Source organism: Acomys minous (genome assembly GCF_964271855.1).
Source record: "Acomys minous genome assembly, chromosome: 3".
Classification (NCBI taxonomy): Eukaryota; Metazoa; Chordata; class Mammalia; order Rodentia; family Muridae; genus Acomys; species Acomys minous.
Genome location: NC_140485.1, coordinates 30,478,251 through 30,491,686, shown reverse-complemented (window position 1 = coordinate 30,491,686; position 13,436 = coordinate 30,478,251). Strand labels below are relative to the sequence as shown.

Here is a 13,436-nt window from a genome sequence, read left to right as displayed (position 1 = left end):
GCATCAAAGAACCTCCTTATGGAGATGGCTTCAAATGTGGCAAACAAGTCACTGGGGAAAGCGTCCTCATTCCTGCCACAGACAGAATTCTGCCTAAAAATGGACAGCTTAGATGCAGGCAGAGTCGATGGCTGAACTCTGCCAAGACAGGGTAAGCAAATCCTCAATAGTTCCTGCCTTGCAAATAAGTCTGGCAGAGATATTGGGCCAGAAGGCCTAAAATGAGGCTCCAACATTATAGAGAGTGTTGGGTGACTGTTCAGGCAGTAAACTGTCTCAGTCATTTTGTTCATTTTGGAAGCTGCTAACCTGCACTGCTGTTCACTCAGGAATTTATGTCTTATTTCTTCTCAAGTCTCTGAGGGGTGTTGAAGACCAGATAGTTTACTTTTACAATCAAGTTTAGTTGGTTAGGGGATGAGATCTTTTTAGATCAAGATAAAGAAGTTAAGTTTTTAGAGATGAGATAGCATAGAAATTGAATTTCATTTAGAAATTTAGACCCAACAAGACAGGAAAGATGTTTACTTCAAGTTTGACAAATATAAACAGCCAAATCACTATGAATGTAACATTTATAGAACTCATGATTGTCACGTGGTTCTCCCTGCTGTATATAGTTTGTTTTATGCATGTGTAATAAAATAAATGCATATGAAAAAAAAGTTTAGCCATGAATATGACTTAGAACCTAATGAAGCATATCCTTAATTTATTCCAAAAGTTAAAAGGCATAAATAAGTGTAGTAATATGGCAGTACAATGTTAGGGAACACCTCTTAGGTTCTAAGAGACTGGGACATTTACTGACCCTCATAGCTAGAGTTAATCATCTGCCCCGAGGTTACTCAAGACTGAGTACACAGCCCATTTGTTTAGCCTGCCTTTAGAACAATGTAACAACCAACATTACTTGCCTTGGATTTCCCATGTACTTAACTTTTTTACAACCTAATCTAATACATAGCTGTAATCTTATATACTTTTCTATGCCCCCGACCCAGAGTAATGCATGTGTGTTCTAATAATCATTCGCTGAAACAGCAAAAATAGATACTAAAAGCAATCTTCTAAAATGAATATCCACCATAAATGTTGACTTCAAGGTAGGATTATTGCTTGACTCACAATGTTTGTGGTACTGCTTGTTACTTGGGTCCCATGGAGTCAGTGACTTCATCGCTTGTAAAACTCTGTTATGATTTCTGAGCAGGGCATGGTGACAGTACTTGGAAGTTCGAGGCCAGACTGGTCTACAAAGCAAGTTCAGGACAACCAAGGCTACACAGAGAAACCCTGTCTTGAAAAACAAAAAAAACAAAACCAAAACTAAAACAAAAGGTTTCTGTAAAGTATCCTTCATTCCGTCCCTATGTGATGCTTTCTGTGCTCTTCAATACAGGCAAAACAAGGTCTTTATGAGTGACAGACACTAAGTCACAGGGACAGATTCACAAGACACCCTCAGGTAGACACAGGTTCAGACTCACTTAGCAGACAGAGAACAGAAACACAGGGAATGCAAAAGTGAGAGTTCAAATCTAGGCTTGCTCTTGGTTAAATGATACATGGGGAAAATGTTTTGGGTTTTTTTCCTTAATGTGGCACAATATATTATTGGCGACTTAGAGTTTATTATTAATGAGTTTAAACCAACCACACATAAATATATGGGACCACAAATATCAACACGGCACAAAAGTCTCTAGGTCATTTTTATTGTGTACTTTGGAGGAGCAGGACAGCCTTGTATCTCCTGTGCCTGGCTACCAGGCCACAGAGAGCGCTCGCCTACCAAAATTGAAAGACGACTACTTCTAAAAAAAAAGCATCTAGAAAAATAATGGCTAAAAACTCTATAATTAATAACAACAGGAAATTGATCCTGGAGAAAACCCACACTCAGCCTTGTCATCACTAAACTTCTGAATCTAATTAATCACAGGAAAAAAAATCTTGAAAGTAGATGAAGAAACACACAGCGTTTCTTAGAGGGGGAAAAAAATCACTTGAATGACATCAAGTTTCTCACTGAAACCATTATAGGTCAGAAAGAAGTGGCGCAAACATACATGCAAGACTGCTCCACAGGATCGGGGAAATGCAAGGGAATTCCACAATAATACATTCCACACAGTTAAAATGGCTGTTACCAAAGACGAAATTCTGGAGGGTATGCCAAGAAAGAACTCTTCCACACTGTTGTGGGAGTATAAATTGGTATAGCCATTATGAAAAACAGAATGCCAATTTAAAAAAAAAAAAACTAGAACTAGAGCTACTATAACAGCACGCAATCCCGCCACTGGGCACGACTCCAAAGGAAATGAAATAAGCCGCTCTTTCAGGGCACCTGCTCTGCCGCGCTCATTGCCGCCTGGTTCACAATAGCCAAGATACAAGAGCCACACAGGCACCCACTAATGGACGAATAGATGAAACATGGAATAGCTAGATAATGGCATCTTTTTCCACCATAAAGATAATGAGATCCTATCATTTCTAGCAGCACGAATGAGCCTGGAGGACATTGAGATAAGGAACAGGACGACAAATGGAACACCTATTATCTCTACTGTATGAGAAAGCTAGCCGGGTGTGGTGGCGCACGCCTTTAATCCCAGCACTCGGGAGGCAGAGGCAGGAGGATCTCTGTCGGTTCGAGGCCAGCCTGGTCTACAAAGTGAGTTCAGGATGGCCAAGGCTACACAGAGAAACCCTGTCTTGAAAAACAAAGCTAAAGCTAAAGATGTTGGTCTCACCAAGATAGGGTAGAAGCCTGGAAACTGGAGACAGGGAAGGCGGGGGGAGGAGGGAGATAGAAAGAGTATGGCTGTGGTAGTTTGGGTAAAAATTGCCTCCATAGGCTCATATGCTGGAATGTTCGATCTCCAGTTGGTAGAGTGTTTGGGAAGGTTCAGGAGGTGTAGCCTTGTTGGAGAGCATATGCCACTGGGGGTGGGCTTTGAGGTTTCAAAAGCCTGGTCCACCCACTCCCAGTTAGCACAGTAACACACACTCACTCTCTCTCTCCCTCTCTCTCTCTCTGTCTCTTGTTATCTCAAGATGTAAGCCCTCATCCACTGCTCTAGCACCATGCCTGCCCACTGCCATGCTCCAACCATGATGATCGCAGCCGCTAACCACCTGAACCATGAGTCCTCTAACCAAAGGCTTCCTTTCATACATTGCTCTGACCATGGTGTTATATGTGGCAATAGAAAAATAACTCGGACAATGGTTAAGTAGCATAGGGAAGCTGGCAGATGTCTGGCTGGGTGAGTATAATGTTCTACCTGTAATACCAACACGCAGGATACAACGGCAAAATTTCCAGAGCAAGCTGGCTAGCCAAACAAGCCAAAATGGCAAACTCTGGCTTCTTCAAGGGACCCTTCCTCAATAAGGTGGAGAGTAATCAAGAAAGACACCCAACCTCAGGCCTCTGCACACGTGAACATGCATACACATGCACAGAAGTGACACACAGCTGTTAATGTTCTATAGTCTCCTAGGTTAACTCTCGTAGGTAGCAACTGTATGTTTCCAAATAACCTAGCAGAGGATGTTGAATGCTCCTAAGAGAAAGGCACATACAGCGTTCAGAATGGTGGATACCCTTCATCTGGTCCTTACACACTTTGTGCATGGATAGCACTACCACTCTACTGGAGCCCATAAAGATGACAACTATTTTATGCCAAATAAAAACTTTAAAAAGAAAGAAATAACAGACCTTTTTCATTATTGCTGAAAGAAAAGAATAATTGACTAAGAATTCTTAATCCGATGACAATATACCCCAGAAATGGAGGATTTGGAGGACAATGGCCAAAATGTGGATTCACACCACCCCCACCCCACCCCCACCACCCCACGAACTCAACAGCAAGAAGCAAGAGAGGAGGTGTAGTTTTAGTGTCAGGGAGAGTGTGGAGAAGACTCTGAAAAGACTGAATCAAAGTTCTTGGAGAGGCTGGGGATGTTCCTCAGGAGGAGAGCACTTCCTGAGTACATGTGAGGCCTCAAATTCAATCCCCTGGGGGCTGGAGAGATGGCTCAGTGGTTAAGAGCACTGCCTGTTCTTCCAAAGGTCCTGAGTTTAATTCTCAGCAACCACATGGTGGCTCACAACCATCAATAATGTAACCTGATGCCCTCTTCTGGCCTGCGGGTGTACAAGCAGACAACACCGTATACATAATGATAAATAAATCTTTAAAAAAAAAAAAATTCAAACCCTGTACTACAAATGAAGGAAGGGAAGGAAGGAAGGAAGGAAGAAAAGAAGAGAAGGAAGGAGGGAATGAGGGAGGGAAGGAAGAAAGAAAGAAGGGAGGAAAGGAAGAAGGAGGGAGGGAAGGAGGGAGGAAGGAGGAAAAGAGGGAGGGAAGGAGGGAGGGAGGGAAGGAGGGAAGGAAGGAAGGGACAGAAGGCAGGAGAGGACTTAGGGAATAAGAAAATCTCCAAGCATGTTGACAAGCTGGCTTGTGGACTTCAGACATACAAAAAAGCATTCTTACCAAGCAGGATACTCTTTGAAATGTATGTTTATATATTTGAAACCTGTTGAGTTGACCCTTTACTGATCATATGGAAACCAAAAGCAACATGTTGAACTTGTTTAGATTTTGGTTTAATAAACCACTGCAAATAGAGGAATTTCTTTTTAACAGCATAAATTCAAGTATCCACAGCCTTTAAAATTATAATTCGTCATAGTTTGACAGAAGAAATCCCTCCCAGTGAGATAGCCCAAGCTTAGAATCAACTGCGGGCAGATGGGAGACAAATTGAGCAGACTTAGCAAAGCAGAGCGGACTGCCTCTAGCTGATCTGCCCTACCTGGCCAGGAGACACAGCCATGTCCCAAATCTTAGCTATTGAAAAGACAGGAGGAAAAAAAGGACTTTTTTTTAGCAATGGTGGGTTTTGTTTTGGTTTTCTTTTTCTTTTTCTTTTTCCCAAACCTTTTGAGGTTTGAGAAGCATGCACACTAGCTTAACACGTGTGTATCCATGCACCAAAGCATTTCACAGGTGCTGTTCCTAGCTGCCTAAAGGCTCAACTCTCACAGAGCGGCGATGGCTGCAGACACATGGCAGATTGGGGAGGCAAAACTAGGAGGCTGGCAGTCTTCTAGATGGACGTGGGGAATGGAGTTAACTGCCTAGAAAAAAAATAAAATAGAGACTGCTATGGTCCCTCTCCAAGTCGCCATGGCAAAAGGCTCCTGGATCTTTTTCGGTTTTGTTTTGGGATGCTGTTGTTATGGACTTGTTTCCAATGGGCTTAGTGGTGGTCATGCTTCTCCATACCCTCTCTAAGAAAGTTCAGGGAAAAAGGCAGAAAGCTGAGAGATGCGAAGCTAAACTGCCATCAATGAAAAGGGAAGAAGGAACAGAACTCTTCTCCGTAGAGTTGACAGTGACTGCAATTCAGAGGCCCTTAGCTGTGAGATGCTTGTCAGCTCTTTCTGGAAAGGGCCCACCTACATGATTTAGCAATAACTGAATTCCAAGCCAATGGTGAACGGGCTTTGTTTGTTGAAGCCTAAATTGGCATAACTGAACCAAGGCTTAGAATTTCCTTGTTTCCTTGCTTGATTTTGCCTAAGATTTTTGAAGATTTTGACTGAAATTGAGATGAAATATTTGCACAGGACGGTGATGGCACATGCCCTTAATCCCAACACAACGGAGATGAAAACGGGCAGAGCTCTGTGAGTTCTAGACCAGCCTGGTCTCCACAATAAGTCAGGGTGTGACCTCGTTGCTGATAAGATAAGCTGCTTACAAAGACAGTCTAGGATTCAAAGTAACAAACTTTTCCTTAAAGTTACTATGTAAGTTCCTTTTTCTTAATAATGGATTATATGTCCTTACTGATCTAAAAGATGGATACACATCAATCTCAGGTTTATGTAAGGAGAAATGATGTCACACTGCTCTAAAAAGGCCAGCCAATCTCCTTGAAAGTGGGGCTTCCACCGGAGAACTGGTGCCAAAGGGTAAATTGGCCTAAAAGATATGTTCTGTTGGTTAATGTAAGGATACAAGGTTGGGCGGGAAAACAGACATGCAAGCTATATGCCTCCCACGTCAAAAACCTTTTGTATGCTCACTGAGTTGAGATGTCACTGCTCTGCCAGCCTGCTTATCCCTCTAAATGTGAGCCATTTTTATGGAGGACAGGTATCGGTCATGCCTAATGCAAGGAGACACAGGACTTACAGGTGACAAAATATACATCAGCCTAGTTAGGTCCCAGAAACTCAAAGGCTACAATTCATATGCTTAAAGGGTGAAAACATCCATCCCCTATGGAGAGAAGAGGTGAGACAAAACTACCCGCAGCACATGTAAAAACCCAGGTACAAGATGCCTAGGGTATGCATAAACTCTAAAATAAAATGAGAGTTTATATAAAGTTTATTTAAAGCTTAATGCTCAGGATAACAGGCCTGTCTCTAAAATGGGACACATTTTCTCAGGAAACAGGCAGCAGCCTAGCCTATACATCAGGCACCACAGAGCCTAGAGATGGGCATTTAGAACTATACAATCTTGTTTTGATCTCAATTAGATAATGGTTGTATGTTCTTTGGTATCAGTAATATTGTACCTCCTCTTTGAAAAAGGTCAAAATGAAACAGACTTGGATGGAAGAGAGACGGTAACTTAAGTCAGTCTTTACTTACATTAATTCAAACTACAGAACAAACAGTTAACTGATATTGCTAATCCCACTACATAGGAATAGTTCTGAGGCTGGCTGAGACATGAATGTCTATGCATAGCCAATGTTTATTGTTAGTTACAGAATCCTCGTGACTTATTATTAGATGCAATTCTTCTTATGGCATGAATGAGGATTTACAGATGTCTTTCTTCTGCTCATACTCAGAGCAGAGAACCAGCCTTAATTGTTCTGTGCATCATGCACACATCATACAATCATAATTTTAGCACTGTATAATGCTTGTGAGAAATTTTATGTTTTCAGAACAAAAGAACTGGTCATTGATGCTGGATCAGACCTGACGGCGGGATTCATTCCTCCGGCATGTTGAGATGCTGACATCCTGCATCCTTCATGTTCCAGCCCCAAGTTCTTCATTGCTATTCCTCATCAGAACAGGACAGCTCCAAAGAAAGCTCCTGATCCCAATTGGTCCAGCATTTCAGACTGTCCCACACAGCATTTCTATTAAGCCTGGAATTCTCAACGTTTAGAGACTGGGCCACAAATGCTATTCCTAGCTTGTTTAACCATTTTCCCCCGATTTGGGCCCCTACAAAGGTATTATTTGTCCCAAATCAGCTGGAAGAAGCCTTAAAAAGAGAACAACACCCCATATCCCTTGAGGGGGGTTGGGTAGAGTTTTGGCTCTTTTCTGGGGCTATGGATGTTTATTTTCATCGTGAGTTGATTTTAAGTTATCATTGGTCTTATGCAGAGAGAAAATGAGGCTGGACTCAGGGATTTCTCTCTTTTCCTTTCTCTTTCTTTTTTAGGTATGGAGATAGGAGTTGGTAAGAAGGAAGGGGGATATAGAAATATATAGGGATGGATAGGACAAAAGTAGATTCTTGACTCTATTCTTGGAGCAGAACTTCATGGTGATCAGACCTGACAATTCATTCATAAACAGGTACATGTTTAATGTATGCATGTGTTCATGTGTGCATGCATGTATGTACATATACACACATGTACACACACGCACACACATTAAACATGTACAGGGTATTTTACATGCTTAGCAATAGAACTCTAATCCAAATCCTTTAGCTAAAACAGGATACCCAAATGGAAGAATGAAGTCTATAAAATTTACAGAAGAAAAAAATAGATTTTAAAGATTTGACAATAGAATGATTCATAAAAGGAAAAAAAGAGATTGCTCTGCCTGCATGCCTGCCATATGATTTTTTAAAAAATAAATAGTAGGCATCCAACTGTGGTGGTGTGAGTGACAATGGCCCTATAGGCTTATATATTTGAATTCTTGGGCCCCAGTTGGTGGGACTGTTTGGGAAGGATCAGGAGGTGTGGCCTTGTTGGAGGAGGTGTGTCACTAGGATTGGGGTTTGAGGTTTCAAAAGCCCATGGCAGGCCCAGTTATCTCTCTCCGCCTTACACTTAGGGATCAGATGTAAGCTCGCAGCTACTGCTCCAGTGCCAGGCCTGCCTGCCAGCACCTGTTCTCCACTGAGATGATCATGAACTCTAGCCTTCTGTGCTCAGAATTAAATGCTTTCTTTTGTAAGTTGGCTTGGTTTTGGTGATTTGTTACAACAGAAAATTAACTAAGACACCAACTATCAAAATCTAAAGCAAATTATCTAAGAGATGAAGGAGTGAAGGATGGGGTCTTTTTAGGTATATGAAACTACCATAGAGTAATGTAATACCAGATAAATTACATTTTGGATCTGTTCTAATCCATGGACGGTACAATATTGAACCCCAATATAAACTATGGATGTTAGATAGTACTAACATGGTGTCTGTGCAAAAACCACAGCTCTCATCTTAAAGAGAATAAGAGATTGTTTATCCTGACCCTGTTTCAAGTGATTATGGTCCAGGAAAACAGATGTAGGTTCTATGTTCCAACTGGAAGCAGCATCCTGATGTTCTATCACGTTACTGAACAAAGAAAGTCATAAATCAAGACGAGATTAAAAATACATGAGTGGTCATCAGAGAGGTGGTTACAGCAGGATGGGGAAGCTTTTCTACAGGCCTCAGAGCCTAACTGATGGCATTCTTAGCTTTTGGGTTGGTTGCCTAGCAAGTTAATAGATACAAAGTATCTATTAGCCAAAGGACACTAGTTCTAACACAGGGGTGGTCAAGGAACAGCTATTCATGAGATCATTAGTTTCTGGACTTGTAGCATTCGAACTTCACATCACTGCAGTTTCAATCAGTCAACCAGTCTCTGCAGATACGGCGGCTTTCCTGGAATTCTGTTCACAATAGCAACACCAATCGGCTGGAAGAGCGAGGGCGTATGGAACCTTCTGAACTACTCGCCTGGATGTCTGTAAACTTTCAAAAGTCTCATTTTAAAAAGGGAGGGGGTGCTTTTTCTAACGGATAAAAGGAGAATCTGCTACACATGTGTTACAATGTTTAAAATGTGAAGACTAACAGTGCAGGAGCTGGGGAATTAATGGTGATACAAAATTTCCACTTTGGAGCAGGGTTTGGCAATTTCTAGCTTCCTATTTTGAAATTGTGATATTAAACTAATTTCAACCTTACACGAAGGTTGCAAGAGTGAGTCAGGAAACTCACACAACTATTCACTTAAATTTCCCCACGGTCAGCATTGTATATCATACTTACCGCTCTCTTCTAATCACTTGGGAGCAAATTGCTGGCTTAACAGTCTATTATCCATTAACGTTACAGTGAAATTTTATTTTTCTTTCTTTCTTCTTTTTTTTTTCCCCCTGAGACAGGGTTGCTCTGTGTAGCTTGGCTGTCCTGGACTTGCTTTGTAGACCAGGCTGGCCTCAAACTCACAGTGATCTGCCTGCTTCTGCCTCCTGAGTACTGGGATTAAAGGCTTGCACCATACCACCCGGCTCTTTTTTCTTTTCTTTTTCTTTTTGAGACAGGGTTTCTTTGTGTAGCCTTGGAAGTCCTGGACTTGCTTTGTAGTCCAGGCTGGCCTCGAATTCACAGAGATCCACCTGCCTCTGCCTCCCAAATCCTGGGATTAAATGCATGTGCTGCCACACCCAGCCCAGTGAAAATTTCTTAATAAGCAGGACCCTTTTCTACATGTCTACATGATCACTTGTTCTATGAGTTCCCTCTAAATTGAAACATCACCTCCAAGAGGGAGGCAGACATTCACAAGCCCCAGGAAATGAATAAGAGGTCACTGATTACCACTCCCCTCCCCAGTAGTAGAAAATAAAAGGAAACAACTTCTGGGGAGGAGACTCTGACCTGCGAAGTTCACAGAGATGAGATTCTAGGACAGTGGAGTGTGGGGCTGCCTGCAAGCTGTGTCCAGCAGCTCGCGCTATTAGGTTCCAGGAGTCTTCCCTGTTGCTGGGAGGGGCTTTTGGACGATGCAGCTAGTTTTGAGACATCTCTGTTTCTTGCAAGTAACACCTCACACACACTCCTATTAATAGCACCAATTAAAAAACTCTATGCTTCACTAAGTTAGACATTGGTTCATCCATTACTTAGGAGTGAATTAGGGGTGTGTGTGTGTGTATGTGTGTGTGTGTGTCCAGGAAAAGACTGTTACCCCATACCAAAATACAACTAGTAAAGCTAGGAAATTAAGCCTGATAAAATACTTCCATCTCATCCACACCTTTACAATTTTTGTTGTTTTGATTATGTCCTTAATAGGTCTGGCATTTAGTACAGATTCTAATTTTAAACAAATGGCAAGTTTTGAACTTAGATTGGAGATTAAATATTTGGGGAAAAAAAGTTATAAGGAGCCAGGTGTGGTGGCGCACGCCTTTAATCCCAGCACTCGGGAGGCAGAGGCAGGCGGATCGCTGTGAGTTCAAGGCCAGCCTGGTCTACAAAGTAAGTCTAGGACAGCCAAGGCTACACAGAGAAACCCTGTCTCGAAAAAAAAAAAAAAGTTATAAGGGCCTGGAGAGATGGCTCAATGGTTCTAAGAACTTGCTGCTCTTTCAGAAGACCCAGGTTCAGCTCCCAGCACCCACATAGCAGCTCCCTCTATAACCCCAGTTCCAGGGAATCTGATGCTTCCTTCTGACCCCTGACCCCTAAGAGCACTAGGCATTCACAAACCAAAACTTGAAAAAATATTAAATCTTTTAAAAATATATTATATCACTCTAAGCCCGTTGCTTGGTGGTAGACAATATGCTTAGCGTTCTCGGGGTCCTGGGTTCAGGTTCAAGTCCTAGCAACTTCCCTCACCACAAAAGACAGTATTACATTTTTAAATTTCAATTTTTAAAAAGTTAAAGTTACATGTGTTTGTTTGATTATTGGGAGGCTGGCACACGTGTAAGTCTTTGGGATTCAATTCTCTCCTTCCATCACCTGGGTCCTGGGGCTGCAACCAGCTCCTCAGGCTTGGCAGCAAGTGCCTTTTTACCTTTTAGGCCATCTTGCCAACTAGAAGTGTTACATTTTTAAAATATATATATATATATATTTTTTTTTTTAATTACATATATAGTGCTCTGCCTGCATGTACAACTCCAGTCCAGAAGGGGGCAGCAGATCACATTATAGATGGTTGTGAGCCACCATGTGGTTGCTGGGAATTGAACTCAGGACCTCTGGAAGAGCAGACAGTGCTCTTAACCACTGAGCCATCTCTCCAGCCCGAAAGTGTTACATTTTAAGGTGTAAAGATGACCTTATACTGGCCTCAAAGGTTCTTCTGTGTTACAGATACATGTGTATTTATAGACAAAACCCACAGTGTTTGATATTTAAAGCATTCCTAGGGGAGGTACAAATGAAGCAATAGTGGGAAAGTTGCTGGACTTGGGTGACAAATACATGGGATTATTGTAATATTTCCTGGGCTTTTGTGTTGGAAAAAATTCCATAATGCGTTTTTCTTTTTTAATAGAAAATGAAGCCTGGCTGTAATCCCAACACTCAAGGAAGCAGAGACAGGTGTATGGCTGTGAGTTCGAGGGCATCCTGGTCTACTGAGTGAGTCCAGGACAGCCAAGGATACACAGAGAAACCCTGTCTCAGAAACAAAACAAATTGAAGGGAAGGAAGGAAGGAAGAAAAAAATGGCTAGCTGGAAAATGAAAGAATTTTGGAGATTGGTATGTTATGACCATATTTGCAATATAGGGACTTTACTTTGGCTGCAATTGTAGAGGACTTTTAATTCATAACATGGCTGCTCTGGCAAGAGATCATCTCTAAAGACCTTTTAGGTCTATGTGATCTGGCTGGAATACAGACAGGCCTTTAATCCTAGGAGACAGAGGCAAGCAGGTCCCTGAGTTCAAGGACAGCCTGGTATAGAGCAAGTTTCAGGCAAAGAAAAGTTTAGGTCCACGTGTGGTTGTACATGCCTTTGATCTCAGGACTCAGGAGACAGAGGCAGATGTCTGAGTTCTGTTTAGTCAGTAAGTTGAGAGGCAGTGCAGCGGAGTTGAGATCATGGCAATTCAGTTCATGGAGTTCAGACGCAGTTTTTACCAGAACAGTTTTACAGAGACAGGTTGCGGGGAGAGAGAGAGAAAAAAAAGAAAAATTAGAAGAAGAAGAAGAAGAAGAAGAAGAAGAAGAAGAAGAAGAAGAAGAGAGAAGAAGCTAGACACAGGTGAAGACAGAACAAGCCAGAGAATAAGAAGGAGCCAGAAGATTAGAGCAAATTGCCAAAGTTAGTATGAGGCCAAACAGGGCAATTCACTCAGAAGCTAAGAGAAACCAGTTTGAATCAGTCAGCTTGGAGAGTTGAACGAGCCAGCCAGAGTACAGAAAGAACTAGAAAGGGTGAGCTTATTCAGCAGTAAGTCTCAGAGGCTGAAAGCATTCTAGGCCTAGATTAGATTGTATGGAGGCTAGAAGCTTCCAGGAGTAGGCCTAGGTTAGCAGATAAGCCAGGGTCTCATTCTGAGAGGGTCAGGTAAGATATGTGACTTAACTTACCGGAGTGCCCTTTAAAAACTTCCTCTTACTGTCCAGGAAGGGTGGAGGAGTTCCAGGGCCTACTTCTGCTACTGACTTGTCACTCCAGCCTGAGAGACACGCTCCCCAAAGCGTGCCTGCAAATCCTGATGCAATTCCATCCCTCAGGATGAATTTGTACTACTGGAAGTCTCCGGGCCTTAGGAAGTTGGTGCGAAACCCCGCCCACTTGCCGCCTCCGGAGTGGGCCGAACGGGTCAGCCGGGGAGAACCCCGCCCCTAGACCCGCCTTCCGCCCTAGACTCCACCCTAATCCCCCGTCTCACCGACTCAGAGCCACGCCCCCAGGCCGGTCTTCGGCTCGAGGCCCCGCCCCCAGGCCAGTCTCCCGCAGGAGATCCTGCCTGTAAAGCGCCACTCTGGCGCAGAGCCACACCCCCAGGCCCGACCCTGGTTCTAGGCTCCGCCCCCAGATCCTTCTCCGGCTCGAGGCTCCGCCCCCAGCTCGGTCACGACTCCGACTGAGCGCCACAGCCCTCCTGAGCACCTCCGCTACCTCGCTTAGGCCGCTCCGCTTACCCCGGCCGCCATGGCTGGGGGCCGCGGGGCCTCTGGACGCAGCCGGGCCGAGCAGCAGGAGAGCTATTCGCAGCGACAGGACCATGAGCTGCAGGCCCTGGAGGCCATTTATGGCTCCGACTTCCAGGATCTGCGGCCGGATGCGCGCGGACGGGTAGGAACGTGGCAGGTCTGGCCCGGTGTTCTCCAGTTTAGGGACCCAGCCAGGCGCCTCCAGATTGGGACGACCA

The 13,436-nt window shown here is 43.4% G+C and overlaps 2 protein-coding genes across 6 annotated transcripts in view; one reads left to right on the top strand and one right to left on the bottom strand.

Moving 5' to 3' along the window:
- GPR176 (G protein-coupled receptor 176) overlaps positions 1-13,436 on the bottom strand; it is a 112,978-nt gene that overhangs the window by 95,641 nt on the left and 3,901 nt on the right. For 2 of the 3 annotated variants that reach the window (XM_084775582.1, XM_084775584.1), the window contains exon 1: positions 12,649-12,817. The exons of the other annotated variant lie outside the window; for it this stretch is intronic. The gene's annotated coding sequence lies outside the window, so the exon portion shown is untranslated. Of the gene's footprint in view, positions 1-12,648; positions 12,818-13,436 lie in introns of those variants that run through there. 3 annotated transcript variants of the gene reach the window in all.
- The window catches only part of EIF2AK4 (eukaryotic translation initiation factor 2 alpha kinase 4), a 91,870-nt gene continuing 91,547 nt past the window's right edge, over positions 13,114-13,436 (top strand). For 2 of the 3 annotated variants that reach the window (XM_084775569.1, XM_084775568.1), the window contains exon 1: positions 13,115-13,360. In XM_084775569.1, coding sequence (XP_084631695.1) covers positions 13,217-13,360 — 144 coding nt within the window. In that variant the 5' untranslated portion in view covers positions 13,115-13,216. Of the gene's footprint in view, positions 13,361-13,436 lie in introns of all 3 variants that reach the window. The other variant, XR_014777964.1, reaches the window with a different exon arrangement.